Source organism: Podarcis bocagei, assembly GCF_964188305.1.
Source record: "Podarcis bocagei genome assembly, chromosome: 1".
Taxonomy (NCBI): Eukaryota; Metazoa; Chordata; class Lepidosauria; order Squamata; family Lacertidae; genus Podarcis; species Podarcis bocagei.
This window is the reverse complement of record NC_138125.1, coordinates 54225033-54244603: the sequence shown is the minus strand read 5'-3', so window position 1 is coordinate 54244603 and position 19571 is coordinate 54225033. Positions and strand designations below refer to the sequence as shown.

Here is a 19571-nt window from a genome sequence, read left to right as displayed (position 1 = left end):
ATGCTGGGGACTGAGCCAGAAAACCATCACATGTAAAGCTGTGGCCCTTCGCCATCAGGTGTTGTGGGCTACAACTCCCATCAGCTCCAGCCAGCGTGGCCAGTGGTTAGGGCTGATAGGAGTAGTAGTTCACAACACCTGGAGGGAACCACATGAGCTATCCCTGACCTAGTGGCAATATCTTGGTGCACAATGCTTCCTTAAAAACCAGCATAAACTTGTGAGGTGGGAAGGTTTGTTTGGAGGGCGGGGGTGGCCAGTTGGCCCAGAATTACCACTTGAACACAGCTGTGTGCCATGTACACCATCCCTTTGGTTCAGTGTCAAGTGCTAAATCAACTAAGTGGTGGATAAATATTTCCTAAGATAAATATTTGGAGTGGTGGTGAAGAGGTAATGTAATATGTTTTGGCCTACTGTTACTTCAGGCAGCCGAGCCACAATATGATGATGGAGGTAGAAAGTTGAAGGTAATTAGTTGTGCTGATGTAACAGATCAGAGCGAAAGGATATTAAATATCCTGGCAAGTGTAGAAATTATTTCTTTGAGTGCGGCACTGTTCAGTGTAGATGCAGCCTCTCTGCACTTCCTTATTAGCTTATTGGCTTGTGAGGTGGTATTATGCTTAATGCTCTGCATAGCCCGTCTCCCTCTTGAGACAGATGTAATTGATAGACACTTCACTGTCTGCCTTATGCTGCAACACAACTTTTCCTTGTACAACATCTTGTGTCCAAAGCTCTCACAGCACTATATGGGGTTAAATTATATAGTTAGAGGTAAATAATTAATAGCAGAGGGGAAAGAAGAAATTAAGAACCACAACAAGGCTTAAGAGAGATGTTATCTGCTGAGATTTGAAGTAGGGCAGATAGCAGTGAAGCAGACAGGCAAGGAATCGGTTTCAAATGGCTGAAGCTGTTAGAGGAGAAGAGCCTTCCCTTGAATAAAGCTCAGAGGGTTGGAGAAGAGAACAGAGAGGGGAGCAGCAAGGGAGAGTCAGCAACAGTTGAGAAGAGCTCACAGTTTAGAGGTTTAAAACAATGTTAAAAACAAAGTGGTTTTCAAAGTGAAAGAGCAAAAACCACTATTAGAAGTTTAGAACTTGAGTCTTATTAAAAATGAAGTGAATGGTGAGGCTGAAGACTTGTGGTTGTTGATTCACCACCACAGAGAGAGATGTTTTCTCCTCTAAAAGAGATCATGGGCAAGTCCCATAGTAAGAGACAGGTGAAAGGTTGTTCTCTTACAAGTGACAGCACTACAACAATTGCTGCTAGGTGCTATTTGTCATGTGTGAGGCTCATCGAGTAGCAGCTGGAGGCTGCTTTTCGTCAATAACTGCCACAACTTACTAAAATACCTCATTAGGAAGATCAGCATATTAAGGTGGTGGTTGTGCTCTCAATTGGAAGAAGATAAACAAGCTTTGTTGTAGCTGTGGAAGAATCCATTCTTCCTACTCTGCTTAGATCAGTCTGGATCCTTTTGACAGAAATGGCCTTCCCCACATCATGAGCCAAATGTTGCCTTTCAGAAAGCTCACACTAATAGCTATATGGCAGGGCGATGCTACTCCCAATTCATTTCAGCTTTCATAGCAGTAGCAATACCTGCTGAATAACTTTTCTGCTGTTTAACAATTAGAGGCATAGATGTGCCCTTCAGCGCCTGAGGTCAAGTTCATATTGGGACTGGCAGTAGTTCTTTTTTTCTTGTCATTTCAAAATTTGCCTGTTCTTATAGTTGGGAGAGAAGCTGCTTTCTTTATCACCTCCTCTTTTCTCCTCACCCCCTTCCTTCCTTCAAGGGGAGTTTGGGGAGGGGGAGAGAATGAGAAGATGGGGAGGAAGGTTTTTCTCCCTGCTGCAGCAGCAGGCAGTTAAGGAGGTGGGTAGAGGATCTCATTTTCTCCCTGGGCCCCCAAGCAGTTCTTCTTCAGCTCAGCTTGCATTCCAATCTGGAGGGAGGTCTGCTTAGAATACACATTCCAAGAGTGCCAAATTTGTATGCTGACATAGGTAATTATGAGACTCAGCAGCATCACTACAGAATACTGCATCTATTAATTCAAGTATTTTTATGCAGTAAGGATAGGACACAGAGAGACCTTTGCAGCCTAACACAAACCTCTAATAAAGGAGAGAAACAGTGCTTGGTCAAGTGCTACTGATTTTAGACTGCTTTGTTTTATGGATTTTTTTTAACACTGAAAATAAGCCATGTGACTTAAGTTATTAACTGCCTCCCGCCCCCACCTTTGTCCAGATACTTGGAACAAAGTAAAATGTTATACTAGTGAAAGGAAGGAGTTTCTTTTCTGGCCAATAAGCACAATCCCAGCGCTGGGCTTTGTTTTAGGTCAAATCTCATAAAAATCACAAACACAAACCTCAAACATTTCCTTTGGGATCACGCCTGTCAAAATAAAGGTTTCACTTTATATTCAAATGACTCTTTTGTTTCAGAACTGGTCAAAGGAAGCCAATTGGGACTATTACCAACTGTAATATTAGTTTCAAAGTCTGCACTTAGGAAACAGACAAGCATCAATAAAAAGTCTGGGCGGCTGTCTCCGCAGGATGGGAGCCTGGGCGGGTAAATTATGCAAAAGAAGGGAAGGGAAACACAATGGTGGAGCACATGGAGTGGCACCTTCTAACCCCGAGGCCCCTGACGGTGCACTCGAAGGGAACATGGCCTCTTCACATTGGAGTTGCTGGAGGTGTAGCTTCAACAAGCCCTCTGTGACTTCTGTGAGGGCTGCAGGATTTCCATTAATTTTAGTAATAAAGTTCCAGGGAAAAGAATATAAAAAAGTAAAATGACCCCCCAGTGTGTTGGTAGCACATGTTGTATTACTGAGAACTTGTTAAGTCTTGACTGTTAAGTGCTCATTCTGCTTAAATGCTAAAGAAGCGTCAGAATGCTATATGTGTGTATGCATGTGTTTTCACCTACCTGGTTAAAATTTGTTCTGCTATACTTCTGGCATGACTAAGGGCTCATCCACACTTTCAACTGCTGCTTCCCCCCAGGAAAACCTGTGGTTTAGTGCTGAGTCAGAACAGACGAGTTTTCTGCAGATTGCCATTGGTTCCGATTTAGCACTAAAGACTTTGCCAAGGGAAAGTAGCAGGGCTAAGGCAAAAATGCTTGGACCCTTGACTAGAAGGCACAAGACAGGCAGAAAACTCCTTGGGTCCATGCTTTCACGGGACAAACGGATCTGTGAATGAGCGCTAAGAGGGATCTAGAAAGTTGGTTCTAGCCGTGACCACGAAGGGTACAGTGGTACCTCGGGTTACATACACTTCAGGTTACGTACGCTTCAGGTTACAGACTCCTCTAACCCAGAAATATTACCTCAGGTTAAGAACTTTGCTTCAGGATGAGAACAGAAATCGTGCTCCAGCGGCACAGCAGCAGCAGGAGGCCCCATTAGCTAAAGTGGTGCTTCAGGTTAAGAACAGTTTCAGGTTAAGTACAGACCTCCGGAACAAATTAAGTACTTAACCTGAGGTACCACTGTACTCTTATGAGCAAGCAGCTTTCAGTAAATTGCTATCATTTCGATTGAGATTCTTCTCAGTTTATTCCCAGCCTCTATATGAGGGAAGTGGCCTGAACTGGTATTTAATTTTCTGTTTTTATTTGCAGTTGTCATTCACCATGACAGTTGAAGATGAAATTAACAAAAGTTTATGAGCTTTGAACATGTACAGTGTTAAAGTATAATTACTGTCTGTAAAACTGGAGAAGCAGTGGAATGAGACAATAGTGGGGTTGTTCACACACCATGCTAAACCATGGTGTATCACTGCATGAATGAGACTCGACATACCTGAGCAAAGCATAGAGTTCGCATCCTTGCCCCTTTTCTCTCCTCCTTCTGAGCGGCTGGGAGGAATGCTTCCGTCTAGTTCAGATGTACTTTTAAAGAACCTTCATTTACAGTTTTGATCGGGCCTCCTGGTTCAAATGCCACACTAAAGCTGAGATTACCTTAAACTCAAACAAAACTTGACAGACGTCTCCCTCTTGGCTTTGCAGGAAGAGACGGGAGTGCATGAGAAAAGTACAGTATTTCTCCAGGGTTTCCCAACCTCACCTGGGACCTTTGCATGCAGAGCATAAGCTCCACCACTGAACTGAAGTCTTTTCTCTCAAATTATTAGGTGGGAGGAGTGCCTTGAGCAAACTTCAAGGGAATATGAAGCCCCCTCATGCCATGGCCTTTTCTAGCTAAGAATAAAGGATATGGGTCAACTATCAATTTATCAGCAAGCATCTCTCAATGCTGGCTATCCTGGACCCAGGTGGAATTAGCACCCCATCTCAATCACAAAAATTAAGACGACCTTGTAAGGTTAATATATGATGTGCTCAGAGCACTGGCAGCATCTAAGCACTGCTAGCCACTATATTTCTGCACTTTGAATAGAAGGCATGAATCATATCTCGTTTTGCTTCATTCTGTATGTTGCAGTTGACCAGAGAGTTTTTTACAAAGGAACTGAAGAAGCACTATCAAGGCAACAATGACTCCGACGTCTTCTCTTCCACCTGGAACTCGGTCATGATCACAGTGAGTAGTAGCTTGCCTAGTGCATCACTGCCAGTGGCGTAGCGTGGGTTGTCAGCACCCGGGGCAAGGAAAGTAATTTGCGCCCCCTAACCCGTGGATTTGCGTCCCCTAACCCGTGGATTTGCGCCCCTAACCCTAACCCCCAGATGTTGCGCCCGGTGCGGCCGGCCCCCCTGCACCCCCCACGCTACGCCACTGATCACTGCGGATGGACCCTGAGCCCTAATGAATGATCACTAGTCACCTTTAAGTAGCCCTACAAAGCCTAGACAGATATGTATGGTATATGATACAATGGCCAAGAGGTAAAATGTAATGACTCCCATCCATTTGCTGGGGAGAAAACGGATGGCAGACAAAACGCCACTCCCAATTTCTTCACAAACAGCTGGTTGGTATTTCTGCTTTCTTTTACAGCTGCATGATGTGCAGCTGCATCAGCCTGGTGGATTGTCTGCAACCAAGCCTGATTCCATGCCCCATCTCAGGGGTAAGGAACGTGGCTCTTGAGACATCATTGGGCTTCAAGTCCCATAAGACCCAGCCAGCATGGCTAATGGTCAGGGATTATGGGAATTGTAGTCCAGTAACACCTGAAAGGCAACAGATTGCCCACCCCTGCTCTTCCTGGATCATGGTGAATGTGAAATGCTTTTCTAATAGTCCTCTGTAACTGATGTGACAATTGGTTGTGATGGCTTTCATTTTAGCATTATATTATTAAGAAGACAGGGAGAGACTAACCATAATGCTTGTCCATTAGTTCTGAAGATAGTCAAATATTAATCTCATCCTCCCATCAGTCAGGCACCGACAATGTTTAATTACTTAAAATAAAAATAAACCAAGAGTCCTTCTGTACATTACATTTGGCTGTTCCAATGGAGCATCAGCTACAGGAAGATTTGGGCAGATAGGCAGGCAGGAGAGGATGTCTTATTCTACTGGATAAATCACATTGGCCATTATCCATAAAACTAATTACAACAGCGAAAAACACTTTCATTCTGTGTTAAGGCAGGCTTTGTAGTTTTCCTTTCTATCTGTCTTAAACTCCCAGGGAAGCTGTTCCACTGTATTAAAAGCAATATTGAGATGTGTGTATATTCTATGTCGAGGCAACCTACATTCTGCACCAAGAAAGGCTGAATTATGCAGTAGAAACCATGTGGATTTTACATTCACAAGTTTGCTTATTTTGCAGAATTACTTTGTGCTGCTTAATTATGAGAAAGAGCAAATAACTATCCAGGGCACTAAAGACTGAGCACTGGAAACTCCCCTGAGCCAACTTTGATCTTTGAAGATTTCGCCATATGTTACACCCACAGTTTCCAGCTTGCCTTCGCAATCCTAATGGCTAGTCACAAGCTTTTTTTAAAAGGGTGGGTGGGGAGGAAAGAGGGGGGAAATGAAGCATGGAAAGCTTTGAGAGAATCTAGAATTGTGTGTTGTTTGTATGTCTGCAGAAGCCACACAGCCTGCCATACTGAATCCATTTGAATATGGATGGTTCTTATGCACCTTCTGTCATTCAGGTTTCATATTATTTTCAATGGCTCTGTGATGCCTCCTATCCTGCAGAGAGACAGTATCAACTATTTAATCACCTTTCCTGTCTGCTAGTTTGGCTGCTGTGGTGTCAATGGTCCAGAAGATTTTGAAACTGGCCCTCATCTTCGTCCCCTGTATTCACACGATGCAATTCCTGAAGCTTGTTGCCGACGGGAACTCCAATCTCGTAATGGAGCATTCATCAACAAAGAAGAGTGTCTCAGGGGTAATGATATGTATCAAAACCAACAGGTAAGGGCAACACAGAAATGAGATTTTAAACTATTGGGGGGGTGTACAGTATGGCGTGTGCAAGCACCCATCTTAAAGTCCCTTAAAAAAAAACCTATTTGTGCCAAAACTGATGTACAGTGTGATTTACTGTTGCCCACATTTTTCAGATGAGGAACTGAGATTGAGAGATGGTAACTTTCCCAACACCACACAGTATGCCCATAAAACAGGAGAGAAAGTTGAACCCAAGGATCTGTGACGGCTTTCACAATTGCAAACCATCCGCCATACAGAATTGAAACCTGTTTTGTGTTTCTTATAACTGGCAGAAGTAGTGAAGGCAGTCCCCTGCCCAGCTCTTTTGGGCAGCATATTTGTTCCAATAGTTGCAAGGAATATTCCCTTCTTTCTAGTGCCACCTAGGCAAAATCTCTGCTTCTCAAGTTCAGCAGAAGCAAAGAGGCCAAGTGATCCATGTAATAATGTACAAGGGGAGAGTGAGTAGTCCTGTGGGCAGGTGTGGTATGTGTGGTGAACAAGAGATTATTTTGGAGTAAAGTGCCAAAACATGAGGAAACATGGGCAGGAAATTGAGGGACCCAGAATGGTTGATACAGCGTGGCAACTTGCAGATCCAAGAGTGATGCCATTGGCTTGAGGATTCAGTATTATCAGCATGTAATTTTGGTGAGTTACCTACCCTGATTTGATGTTATAAACTATATCCAAGGCAAGCTGGAGTAGATGCAGGCAGAGCAATCCAAACACAGTCTAGTGGGGCAGGTGTGTGGATGGAATAGAGAAATAATAATAATAATAATAATAATAATAATAATAATAATAATAATAATAATAATAATAATAATAATAATAATTTATTATTTATACCCTGCCCATCTGGTTGAGTTTTCCCAGCCACTCTGGGCGGCTTCCAATCAAGTGTTAAAAACAATACAGCATTAAATATTAAAAACTTCCCTAAACAGGGCTGCCTTCAGATGTCTTTTAAAAAGAAGATAGCTGCTTATTTCCTTCACATCTGGTGGGAGGGCGTTCCACAGAGCGGGCGCCACTACCCAGAAGGCCCTCTGTCTGGTTCCCTGTAACCTCACTTCTCGCAATGAGGGAACCGCCAGAAGGCCCTCGGTGCTGGACCTCAGTGTCCGGGCTGAACAATGGGGGTGGAGATGCTCCTTCAGGTATACAGGACCGAGGCCATTTAGGGCTTTAAAGGTCAGCACCAACACTTTGAATTTTGCTCGGAAACGTACTGGGAGCCAATGCAGACCTCTCAGGACCGGTGTTATGTGGTCCCGGCGGCCACTCCCAACTCTCAACTCTGGTGGCTAAAACAGCCTGCTGCCAAACATGCTGGGTGGGCAGGACACCCACTGACATTTCCCCCACCAGTGGTGGTCAGCAGTAAGTCCCTACACGTTCTGAGGGCAGGGAGAGTGTGGGGCTGAGTTGGACCTTAAGATGTGGTCTCACAGCTGCCATGCATTGGGCCTGGCCTGAAGCTAAGAGCTGTGCCAGCCCAGAGCTGGCAAAGGCTTCAGGCCCTGCCATCCTGCCTATGTTTTGCTGTTGCTGAGGCTGTAGATACAGTGGTAGCCCAACCTCCGCAGAGCCCTGGTGGTGCACCCTTAAAAGGGAATAGATTTTGCAAAATGTTTGAAAACTTGAGATCTTGCCAAGCCAGAGAGACGACCTGAACTTCTTCTAAAGGTGGCAGGTTTTGCGATTTTCATTGCCATAGAATGGAGATGTTGCAGTTCTGCTTCATCATCAACAACATCATAATGTATTTATACCCCACCCATCTGGCTGGGTTTCCCCAGCCACTCTGGGCAGCTCCCAACAGAATATTAAAAACACAATAAAACATCAAACATTAAAAAACTTCCCTAAACAGGCTGCCTTCAGATGTCTTCTAAAAGTCAAGATGGTAGCACCTCAGAAAAAACATACTAGTTGACCTAGACTCATTCAGTATTGTAAAACTAATTAATGACTGTGTCTGGAATTCAAGAACGTGCATCTCCAGAGCTGGGTTGAAAAAGAAAATTTAAGTCAGCTTGTTGAACTCTTTTCCTTTGCAACATGATATGTTTGTTCATCTGTTTACGTATCTATGCATCCTGTAGAACAAATGGGGTCTCTGTAGTTATATTTCTGTCAGCCTTGCTGTAACTCCTGGGTTATGCTTAGCTGATCAGATTTTGTGTCCCTATGGGCTATGCTGTCAAAATGAACTTTTAATGGACGCTCCTTCCTGCAGGGATGCTTGAAGAGGGACCTGTCATTTCATGTCTTACCAGGTCATCAAAAATGACCCCTGAAACACTTTGACTATGAGTTTGGTTCATGGCAGTTTTTTTCTTCCTAGGGCTGCTACACTGTGATACTTAACTCCTTTGAGACGTACGTGTACCTTGCAGGAGCTCTTGCCATTGGCGTATTAGCCATCGAGGTAGAGTGGAAGGTTTCATTATTACTTTTTAATCGAATTTGCATACCTTTTAATTATAAATTAAGCCTCAAAGCAGTTTGAGTTGGTACACTGAACAACATAAATCATGTGGTTTCCTTTTTGTAGCTTCCCACCACATCTTCCTGTCTAATTTAGTTGTATATTATCTGTAGTAGTTTAAAAGTGGAAGAATCTATTTGAAGGGAGAAAATATAATCAGACACTGCCCTCTGCTGTTGAGCATAGTGTTATCAGACATGACGAACTTGCTCATTCTGAATTCGCACCTAAAATGAATTCAAGGGGTTTTATTTATCTGAAATTGTGAAATCAAAATAGATATATTTAATTATTAATTTTGAAATTATTCATATGTTTGATAGTATGCCAGCAAAGAGGGCTTTCAAATGTATTTTTTTATAAGCCAGTGATATTGACTGCTTGCATATAATACTAAAGCCAAGCTCCGTGGTTTGCTTTAAATTCCATATGCCAAGCAATGTGCTGACACACACAACTTATTATAATAATAATAATAATAATAATAATAATAATAATAATAATAATAATAATACCCTGCCAATCTGGCTGGGCTTCCGTAGCCACTCTGGGCAGCTTACAGCTTGAATAATCTCACTTCATTCCTCCATTAGCTAATTGGGAAATAAACCACAGAGGGGCTGAATTAGCATTGCAACCAAGCTAATGTTCCATGGTTTGTTTCTCCTAAACAGACTATGGAGCATTACCTTGGTCTGTTTCTCCCAAACAAACCATGGTTGGGAAGTCAATAACAAACCTAGTTTATTCATGGTTCGTTTGCAGGCAGAGAAATCACATGCACAGCTTCAGATGCAACACTAAGCCAACTGTTCCATAGCTTGTCCCTTTTTCCAGCTAGGGTAGCAGAGTAGGTGCACTTAAACTGCAAGTATGCATTAGTTCAAAAAACCCTACAGCTTGGCTTAATGTTACACATGTACACATCTGTGTTGTGTTCAGAATTCCCCAGTTAGGGGGCTCTTTGGGGGCATATTTGACTTTGTGCCCTTAATGCTTGTTTTGTGCTGTGCTGTGCTGTGCTTGCTTTGAGAGCTAGACCACAGCTGAGTCTGGTCAAGTCTTTCTATTTTAATGGACTGTTTTGTCTCATTTCTAACTTCTTCTCAGCTGTTTGCCATGATCTTTGCCATGTGCCTCTTTCGGGGGATCCAGTAGAAAGCTTTCCATGATCAGCTGAGCATATTCAGACTACACACTTTGAAGAAAGGAATTGAGAAGATGAACTTTTGTTTTTTGGCTAACAAAGGGGGGGGGAGGACTGTAATATATGAATGACCAAAAGGATTGTACTTCAGGGGCTGGAACTTTGAGGTGCTGTGCACTATGTTGTCGTTTCCCAGGACTGTCATTCATCAGAAGCCACACACACTGGGTTGCACTAGGGGCCTACGAGACAGGAAGGGAGTGAGTTCTGGTGGTCTCCATGAAGCAGGATGCTGCGTGGGACTCACATCTTTAACATGATTGTGCTACATCAATTGGTGAGAAAGTGAAGGATGCCCTCCCCCCAAATATAAGTAGGATCTGGATTCAGCATCCAAAGGGAACTGCTCAGCCAAAGCATTGTGACGGACACAGGTCAGGCCAGTTTTAAACAACAGTCCTCAGTCAAGATGGGCAGAAAACTATCACCTGAAATATCAAGATGCTTCAAGCTTTCTTGTGTTGCGAGGGATTGATAAATTCCTTCACCTGGAAACATATAGGAGGAGCTGAGCCTGCTGTGTTGGACAATAGCAGAAGAGGCATCCTTTTCAAGTCCAGGAGGAGGATGGAATGAAATCAGAAGTTTAGTGCATACCTTTTCTTTGTCATAATGGATTTTCCGTTCAGTATTCTGTGAGAGGAGGGAAGACGAAGGCAGTTCTACAGCAGACTCCCTCACCATTGTTTAATTAAAAAAAAAGTGTTCTCATCTGTAATTGTTGGTGCTGTCTCCCTTAAGGAGAAATAATTATTTGTTTTGTTTTTAAAGCTTTTGAATGTTTTGTCACCACCATGTTACGTGCAAATTATGTTGCCTAGTTTGGCCTTTTGTAGCAACTGATTAGCTTGTTGTCTTCATGTTTCAGTGTGTGCCTTTCAGCTGTGTGGGGGGGGGGGGGAAATCTTCCCAAATGGCAATGAAAGCAGTGAGAAACCTTTGCAGTTGTCCTTTGCACAGTTTCATTTGTGACTCTTGTACATTGCTTATGTTCTGAGCGATTCTCACTCAGTACTTCCCATGAGTTACAAAAACCTAAATGGAATGGCATATGCCCTGACCTGAATCTCTCCCATCTGTGCTGCCAGAGATGCTGGTGAGTTGTTAAGACCATAGTGAAAGTAATATGCTGAACAAGTGGCTTATGGAGACACAAACTGGCAAAGAAATATATGTGGCACCCAGAAGCAGCAGTAGGCAACTGGCAAAAGGACTGGGATATGGTGATACCACATGGCATGAGAGTTTGAGAAAGGCAACTAGTGAGGTATACTGGGAAGCACATCAATGAGCATTTATCTCAGAAACGGTGGAGGTTGCCCCACCTGAGGCAAGCAATGAGAAAATGCTTTTAAAAATATATAATGAATCTCTGCCTAACAAATGACTTCAAATGCTGACTTGAATCTTTGTGTGATCCTTGACAATCTCTCCCATAAAAGGTATGGTTTTCATTTGAATTTAGTTGAGTTCTGCAAGTTGTTGAGTGAGGGAAATGCGCAGCACAACTGAAAAAATGGACGTTACAGTGTTGTTTGCTCCAGCTGGCACCAGCTACCCAAAAACCCTTTAAGGATTTGTCTCCTCTGACCTTTAAAGTGAGCATGGCCACACTTTAAATGGCAATCATGGCAGACAAGGCAAAAACTTCTTAAGCTATACCCAGGAAGAGGCTGCAGTGCCAAGTGGGCGACTCCACTGCTCCCGACCTCTTACTTGGGTCTGAAGAAGAGATTGTGGGCATGTTTTGCTGAACACCTTTTGCAGTCCTCCCTAACCCTCTGGAACGGTGTGTTTTCAACATTCCTAATCACCAAGAGAGCTGAATGTTCAACAGAACATTCAACAGAACATGCTTACAATCCCTGCTCCAGAGTTATTTGCTCACTGTGGAAAGAAGTTTGGGATGAAGGTGACAACGTGCACAACCCCACACCCTCTCTGTCAATGAGCTTAAGGACACCTGCAGAGAGCTTATGGCAGCTTGAGTCTAGGTTCCTGACATCACTGTCCTCTTTCAAAAGTTCTGTTGCCTGTGTTCTCCCTTGTGGGAGACGTTTTCTATCTCTTGCTGGCATTTGGTTTTCTCTTGCCTGCTTTCTTCAATTTCCATCTACCTGCTTCATCTTCCCTGATTCTTTAAAGCAGTCATGTGCACAACCATCATTTTTGGTAAAGATAACACGAACAGCTTCAGAGCATTGTGGAAACTTGCTGAGATGGTCCCTGCCTGTGTACCTAAATGGCTAGTACTTCAGTAGTATCTTTCCAAAGTGTAGGCATCTGTGGCAACTGTGGAACACCACCAAGGGCTCACCCAGACTTCCTTTTGTGCGGCTTTTCTAGGCATAGCTCTGCACTTGAAAGCTCTGTGTCAGAACACATTATTATTATTATTATTATTATTATTATTATTATTATTATTATTATTATTTTCCCCTAGTGCTTTCCCTGTGAAAACCTGCTCTTTACATCTGAAACAGAGCAAATAGCAATCTGCTGAAAACCTGAATTGTCATTTGTTCTGAAGCAGAATAAAGAGTGGGGAAACCAGGGCAAAGAAAAACAAAAAGTGCTGGGACATGGAGCTTGAAAGTGCAGATTTGTGCCTACAAAGCATGGGGCAAAAGGTTAGTGTGAATGAGCCCCAACACTGGGAAGGAACCATTTGAGGGGTAAGGAAATGTTATGTTCATTTACTTGAACACAAGACTTCAAATAAAAAATAATTGCACCTTCACGGTCTAAAAGGAACAATCCTTTATCTGGTTGATTTGCGGCTCTTGGGGGACCCAGCCATAGCCCCCTCCTGCAGGTTATTTACTTGCTACCTGGGCTGTGTTATGGAAAAGAACTCTCTTACCCAAATCTCTAATGACACATGGAAGAAGCTCTGTTAAGTCCATTGCAACTGACTTCCTCCATTTTAGCATTGGGGGGTTAGTTAGGCTGCAAGCCTGAATACCAGTGGCATGCAGCGAATTTTTTTTGCAGGGGAATGTTTAGGGCCAGAGGCGCCAGCCTGCGAGGGCAATTGGAGGAACCGATGTCCTGGTGTCACTGTGAGCATCACACTGTCCTCCCTAAGCTGCACAGAAGCTTCCCGGGCTTCAGGAAGGATGTACCAGGGAAACATTTAGGTGACTAACCCAGCCACCCTAGTCCACACAACTGCTGAATACCTGGAAGTTAATCAACTTCCCATTTGAAACATGAACTTCCAAGAAATTGAAAGCCTAACACTGGATTCCCAGTGCTGTACAAGCAGAGACCAGCACTGACTAGGTCCATCTAGCTGTTTCAGAGGAAGGGACGCACTCCAGCATAAAGCTCTCAAGCAAGTCCCACTGAAATGACTCTGAGCAGTTGAGGTATTGCACAACTCCCAAGCTTTGAAATGGAACTTGCAAAAAGAGAGAGAGCTTCACCCTCAAGTTTATGTCTGTAATCTGTTTTTGTGAACCTAGATCCACTTGGTTCCCCCCACCCCCATCTGTTGTCACTGTTGCAAGTGCCTGGAAAATGGGCCACTTGAAGTAAATGTTGAAATCTATTTTAAATGTTCCTTTTATTAGAAACCTAGAGCTAATTTAACTTGTATTCCCTATTGTAATGCTTTTTATATTGAAAGGGTTTTTGTAACATGAAACAGAACACTACGCCGAAACAATTCTGCACAGTTTCCAAGTGCATTTCTTTAGGAAAATAAAAATAAAAAGACAAAAATAAAGACACTATGATACCAAAAATGGCCTCACTTTTTACATTTTAAAAAACCACACCTGCTATCTCTTTCTCACTAGAGTGATAAAACCTCGTGACAGTGATTTTTCCTAAAGCCCAAACAGCGAACACTAGTTCTAGCTAGGAGGATCTATGTCAGTCATGAAAAATGCATGTATTTTCCAAACCTCTGCTGACTTTCAGGAAGCCTTTTTGATTTTCAGGGGTGATTCTAGATGCAGTATGTTACAGGACAAATTAAAGTCAGGTTGCTCACTGGGATAAGCAGCTTTGAGCATATTACACTGATCCTGGACTGACTGCACTGGTTGTTGGTTAGTTTCTGGGCCTAATTGGACCGCAATACATCGAGGACTCCAGATATACCAATCTGGACTTGATGTGATCCTCTTCTGAGGCCCGTCATGTGCCTCCCCCATGAGAGGTCTGGAGGGTGGTGCCACATAAATGGGCCTTTTCTGTGGGGCTTCCTGTCTGTGGAATGCTCACCCCAAGGCGGCTTGCTTGGCACCTTCATTATGTATCTTTAGGCAGCAGGTGAAAATATTTTTCTTCAACCAAGCCTAAGCCTGATTAACTTTTGTGGTTTTTAAATTGTGTCTGTGGGAGGGGGCTTATTGGTTTCTTTTGCTTTTATTATCTTTTCTCTTTGTAGTTTTTATGTTGTAAACCGCCCAGTGATCTTCGGCTGAAGGGTGGTATACAAATATAATAGCTAATGAACTAAACTAATAAAGTCCATAATGGAACTTTAGGGCTGCACAATTAGTGGGTTGTAGAATTCTGTTGCCCTGGTGCAATAAATCCAGCCCTTTAAAAGAAAACCACTTTTTGTTGCTTGGCAAGTGGCATGGTAATGCCTTGGAAAGGGTGGGATGACTGACTGACCGACTAATGGGAAAGATGTATAAATTCACCGAACAGATCACCTCAAAGGCTTCAGTAGCTTTGGAAATAGTTTAAGTACTTTTGTTACTTTGCAAGCACTGCTTTGCTAATCTGTTCCTATTGTAATAGGAATGCAGCTGGGCTACTGTCACCATTCCTTATTTACCTGCTCCTGGTCATCAGTCCTGTTGAACTTCATCAGGCTTATTTCTGAGATACAGGATTGCACTGTAAGTAACTATGCAGAAGACATTCAGAATACTGGGTGTTAACAGGTACAAGGTGAATTATGAATAATATTTGATTGGGAATCCCCAATCAAATCCCACAGATATATATACCTAGATGAAAGAATTTTCAGGTCCAGGATTCATAACGAAGGCTCTGTGATAAGCCATTCGTAAATTTGGACCTATGCCTCAAAAAAATTGTGCACACAGTTACAAAGTCATGTTTGATTTTGAGAAAGGTAGGATGAACACTAACCATGTGCATTTTATGTATAGGATAACTGGTGAAATGAGACTTGTGCAGGGACATGCAAGCAGTATGTGGCTGCAGCTGCGTTGGGTCTCTGTCTTGAGCATCCAGTCTTAGCTAGTCTTACATTAGCAACAGCCTACCACTGCTGTCAACTTAGGTTTGATGCCACTGGCATCCACCTCAAATGCTGCATGGCAGCAGCGGTTAAAAGCCACTTTATTAGAGCAAGTACCATAATCCCATACAACCATGTCTTTTTAGTTCCCACTCTTGTTTGCAAAAGAGTGCAGAATTTTTAAAAGGGGTCAGCTGTTGAGGTGTGGGTTGGGAAAGAGGGACACACCCCTATTGCTGAGGTAGAATGAAATAAACTGGATATGCATCTGAATGGACAAAGAAATGCCCTGAGCATTAATGGCATTAGCATGGGGATAATCATCCTTCAATATGGAATATGGAATCCCAGCTAGTCATGCTGTGTAATAGAGGCCCCACTAGTACTGGGCAAAGCAGTGACCACTGGTCTGGGGAAATATTCCCACCCTGCTTTTGTTGGCTGGGGACATGGCACTACATGATTCCCACATGGCTGAGTTCATGTAGGGAAGAAGCCCTTTCAAGTTTAAAAACAGCACTAAAGCTACAACTGATCAGAGGAACAATGGCAGGGAACATATGTGGAAATCATGCAAGTGAAACCGCATTTCTGCAAATGATTAAAAGAAGCCCCCACAAAAAAACCACTTTAGTAGCAGCAAATTAATCCTCACAGGGCAAAGCTATACAAAGGTTAATAAAAGGGAGTTTATAGGAGATCCCAAATTGAGAGAGCTGCTACCATTCAAGGGAGATAGACACGAGTACATTAAGGGAGCTCCTTGCACCCCATGCCTGAGTCACAGTGGCTTCAAAGTAGCTGCCTTGCTGTGTGCAAAGTCTTTTAACACTTCTGGGATTGCTTTGCCTGCTTTTCTCTAAAACAGAGATCAAGGCCAGTTGCATGAGGGAGGAAGGTAGCATGTGCTATGAAAAACAACAGCATGAGCAACAGGATTCCACGGGGGGGGGGGGAATCTCTTGTGTTATGGTGGCCTCATGTAAATAATGTGCTCTACTACTGAGCAATGGCCTCTTCTAGTCTGTATGAAACTCATACCCATGCCTAAGGTAACAACCCTACAAGGCCAGGTATCCACTATCGGTGTGACTTGTTGACTATCCCAAGGTGAATTTTGGTCAAAGGGTCAAGTGAAATCAGATGTGACTTTACTGATGATTTTGTTTTTTTCGAATGCCGACTGTATAAACATTGGGACCAGAAAGTAGAGAAAAAAGTTGCAATTTAGAAGCAGTTATGGTTCCTCCTTCCCCCATTCTCCCAGCTCAACTCATGATTTTTGGATATCAGGTGAAAGAAACTCCGAAAAGGCTCCTCTTTCTGCAGTCCGGCCATCTTCAAAATAGGCCCAGCCCCAGTCCCAGACCCAGACCCTCCTGGATGCAAAATGCTCAAAGCCAGGCAGCAACTGCTGAAAACCGTACTTGTTTCACATAGTGTACATACAGACGAAAGAACGGAGAGTGACACTTAAAACTAGCATTAACAAAATTGCTCAGGTTGGAGGAGTTAAACCTCACGCTGGACCACTAGGCACCATTACCCTGGGATTCTAAAGTCTACACTTGCATGATCAACATGGATATTCAGTTCAAATAGTTTTTGAGGACCCACTTGATGCGGCCTGGAACTGCAACATACATGGTAGTCCAAGTTCATGCAGACGTTTGATGCCAAAAGAAGGTAAAGAAAGTCTTCAGGAGACCACTGCAGGCAAAAGACGGTGCATGTTGCCAACAGTCCATGAAGGGTTCGTGTGACTTTCTGAGTACATTTTCTTCTTGCTGCTGAAGGTGTAAGGATGTTGTCTCAGTCTCAGAAGGGTAATGTGTGTGCTGTTCCCGTGTAGGTACTGCAGTCCTGCCACAAAGGTGGAGACACAGGCAGTTGTCCTAGATTCGCTGCATCCACTTCAAAATAGCTGGTCCATCTCAACACACCTGTCCTGACAAACCGCCTTTAAATACACAACCAATTCAGAATTCCTCCTGTCTCAGTTCAAGGGGAGTACAAAATGCAAAGACTATACTGTGAGGTGTATCTGTGGAGGACTGAGATTTGAAACTTCATTGCATTTATCAAAAGCTTTAAAAATGGGAAAATGTTAGAGCAGAGCCCAAAGTAATAAATAAGACTGTGGTCTGTAGGAGGATGGTAAACACTTCCCAATTATATTTGAAATCCCAACGAGGGTAGGGGGTGAGGGGAAGAGGAGGAGAGATTTCAAACTTTGGTCTGTTTGCCTATTTGAGAAAGATTCATTGGCACACTGAGAGAAACATCCTTCAACATCAAAACTATACTAGTCATTCCAACATCATTATTCACACTGAGATTGAGGCAGGAGATATCAGTGAAATATATTCATTGCTTTAATTTTGGTTAAGAATGAAATGCCAATTGTCAGAATGCCTCAGATGTTTGGGATGGGTTGCCCATCACTACTGGCAAACATTACAGAGGCCATCAAACCCGGAGAGCACCACTGATCCCACTCTCTAGCACAGGCAGTGAGTTCAGGAGACTTTGCAGCCCTATGGCAGCCTCTTCCTCACACCAAGCAGGCAACTGATGTGCAAACATGCCTCTGGGCCCAGACTCATATCCAAAACTCACAATATGGTAAAAGTAAGCAATTCAGTTGGGGTATAATCCTGTGGAAAGTGACAGAGGAATCAGATGTATACAGCCTCTTGCACTGCTAATCTATTTCACAGAAGGCTAGAAGGACCACCACAATAGGGGAGTGGGGGGGGGGAAGGCTAATACACATGTCATTCTAGCATATGCATTGAACTAGTCTAGCAAGTACATGCAACCACTTTCTATCATGGCCTTTTCCTGCAGTTTTCTTGGTTACTCAATTTAGGAATGTGTCCCCACAAAACTATAGTATTTTCCTTTTGAAAGGGCTGGTGCCTGGCAGCAATTAAACCATATAGTGCAGAAGTGGCTAATTCCTGGGCCTTCCAGATGTGGCTGGACTACAGCTTACACTATCCCTTACAGTTGGCCATGCTGGCAGAGGCTGGCTGCAGCTGAAGCTCCAACATAATCTGGAGGGCCACATCTTGCCCACTTCTGTTCAAGTGTATTACTCTGTGTTGCCATTTTTTGTAAACAAGAGATGGTGCGAACTCGCGGCTTCCTTATTGGTCCCTTGCCCCATTTCCTTTCTAACAGACTCCATCCAGAATCATCTGAAGGCATTTTTGTAACATTTAGAACTAAAAAGGCCAACAAAATAAACCAACAGGAAGAGGGGTGGTAGGGTTGAGGTGGGTGGAGAGATACCCCACAAAACAAAGAAGCAGCAATAGCCAAATCTGATATTTTCACAAGAACTCCTAAAATCAGCTGGAATCATTTCTTAAAATTACTACAGCAAATGCTCTTTTTTTAAAAAAAGAATAGGTTGCATTCATAGCAAGGACATCACTACCTAAGGAATCTCTGACTTCCAACGTCCTAGAAGATGAGGAAAATATGGCCATAGAACTTCCTTTTGAGCCCTTTATATGGCAAGTCCCCAGCATACATTTCAACTGAAGGGAATGCTACCAAAAGCCCCAACAGCAGATTGTTAGTTGTAGAGAGAAGATTCCCAATCCGTTCCTTATACACAGAGCTGATATCACTTTCTTTGCCCTTTGGATGTTGTTTTGATATGATACTGTTTCCATGAGTGTATATTTTGATCATGTGCCACTGCCTAGATTCACAGAGGAGAATGGCTACGAATAGCTGATCTTGCCCACCCACATCCCTGAATCTGCCACCTTATCTCTGTTTTCCTGGCCTCTTCCCATAGGCACCATGGAGTCATCTTGACCTCTCCCACGTCCAGTGTGGTGGCAACAACAGCACTGGATTTATTTATACATTGATGCATGCCGTAAGGAAGTCTGGTTGTTGTTTTTTTAAGAAAGAAAGAAAGGAAAAAAAGCCCCACAAAAATGAGCGAAAGGAATGCAGAAATTATGACAGGCGCTTCTCTGCACCAGCCCTCAGCAGTCCTGGAGGTTAGACTTTCTTGGGTCTGCGTCCAAGTTGGTAATAATAATAAAAGCTGATAAGTACAAAGAGGACCCGACTGATGAGGAGCAATGTGGCTCCTGTGGACCCCCGGCCGCTCTCAACCAGGGTGATGCTGGTGACTGAAAGAGAGAGAAAAGGCAGGTTGGAAGAAAAGAAAGACATGTTTTCAAAACCCTCTAGAAC

The 19571-nt window shown here is 43.3% G+C and overlaps 2 protein-coding genes across 9 annotated transcripts in view; one reads left to right on the top strand and one right to left on the bottom strand.

Moving 5' to 3' along the window:
• TSPAN18 (tetraspanin 18) overlaps nt 1–18732 on the top strand; it is a 168222-nt gene extending 149490 nt beyond the window's left edge. For all 8 annotated transcript variants that reach the window (XM_081166602.1, XM_081166598.1, XM_081166601.1 and 5 more), the window contains 4 exons: nt 4491–4589; nt 6216–6395; nt 8767–8850; nt 10021–18732. In XM_081166602.1, coding sequence (XP_081022728.1) covers nt 4491–4589; nt 6216–6395; nt 8767–8850; nt 10021–10068 — 411 coding nt within the window. In that variant the 3' untranslated portion in view covers nt 10069–18732. The remainder of the gene's footprint in view (nt 1–4490; nt 4590–6215; nt 6396–8766; nt 8851–10020) is intronic.
• TP53I11 (tumor protein p53 inducible protein 11) overlaps nt 16760–19571 on the bottom strand; it is a 54547-nt gene continuing 51735 nt past the window's right edge. Inside the window, exon 7 of the mRNA XM_081166864.1 lies at nt 16760–19507. Coding sequence (XP_081022990.1) covers nt 19374–19507 — 134 coding nt within the window. The 3' untranslated portion in view covers nt 16760–19373. The remainder of the gene's footprint in view (nt 19508–19571) is intronic.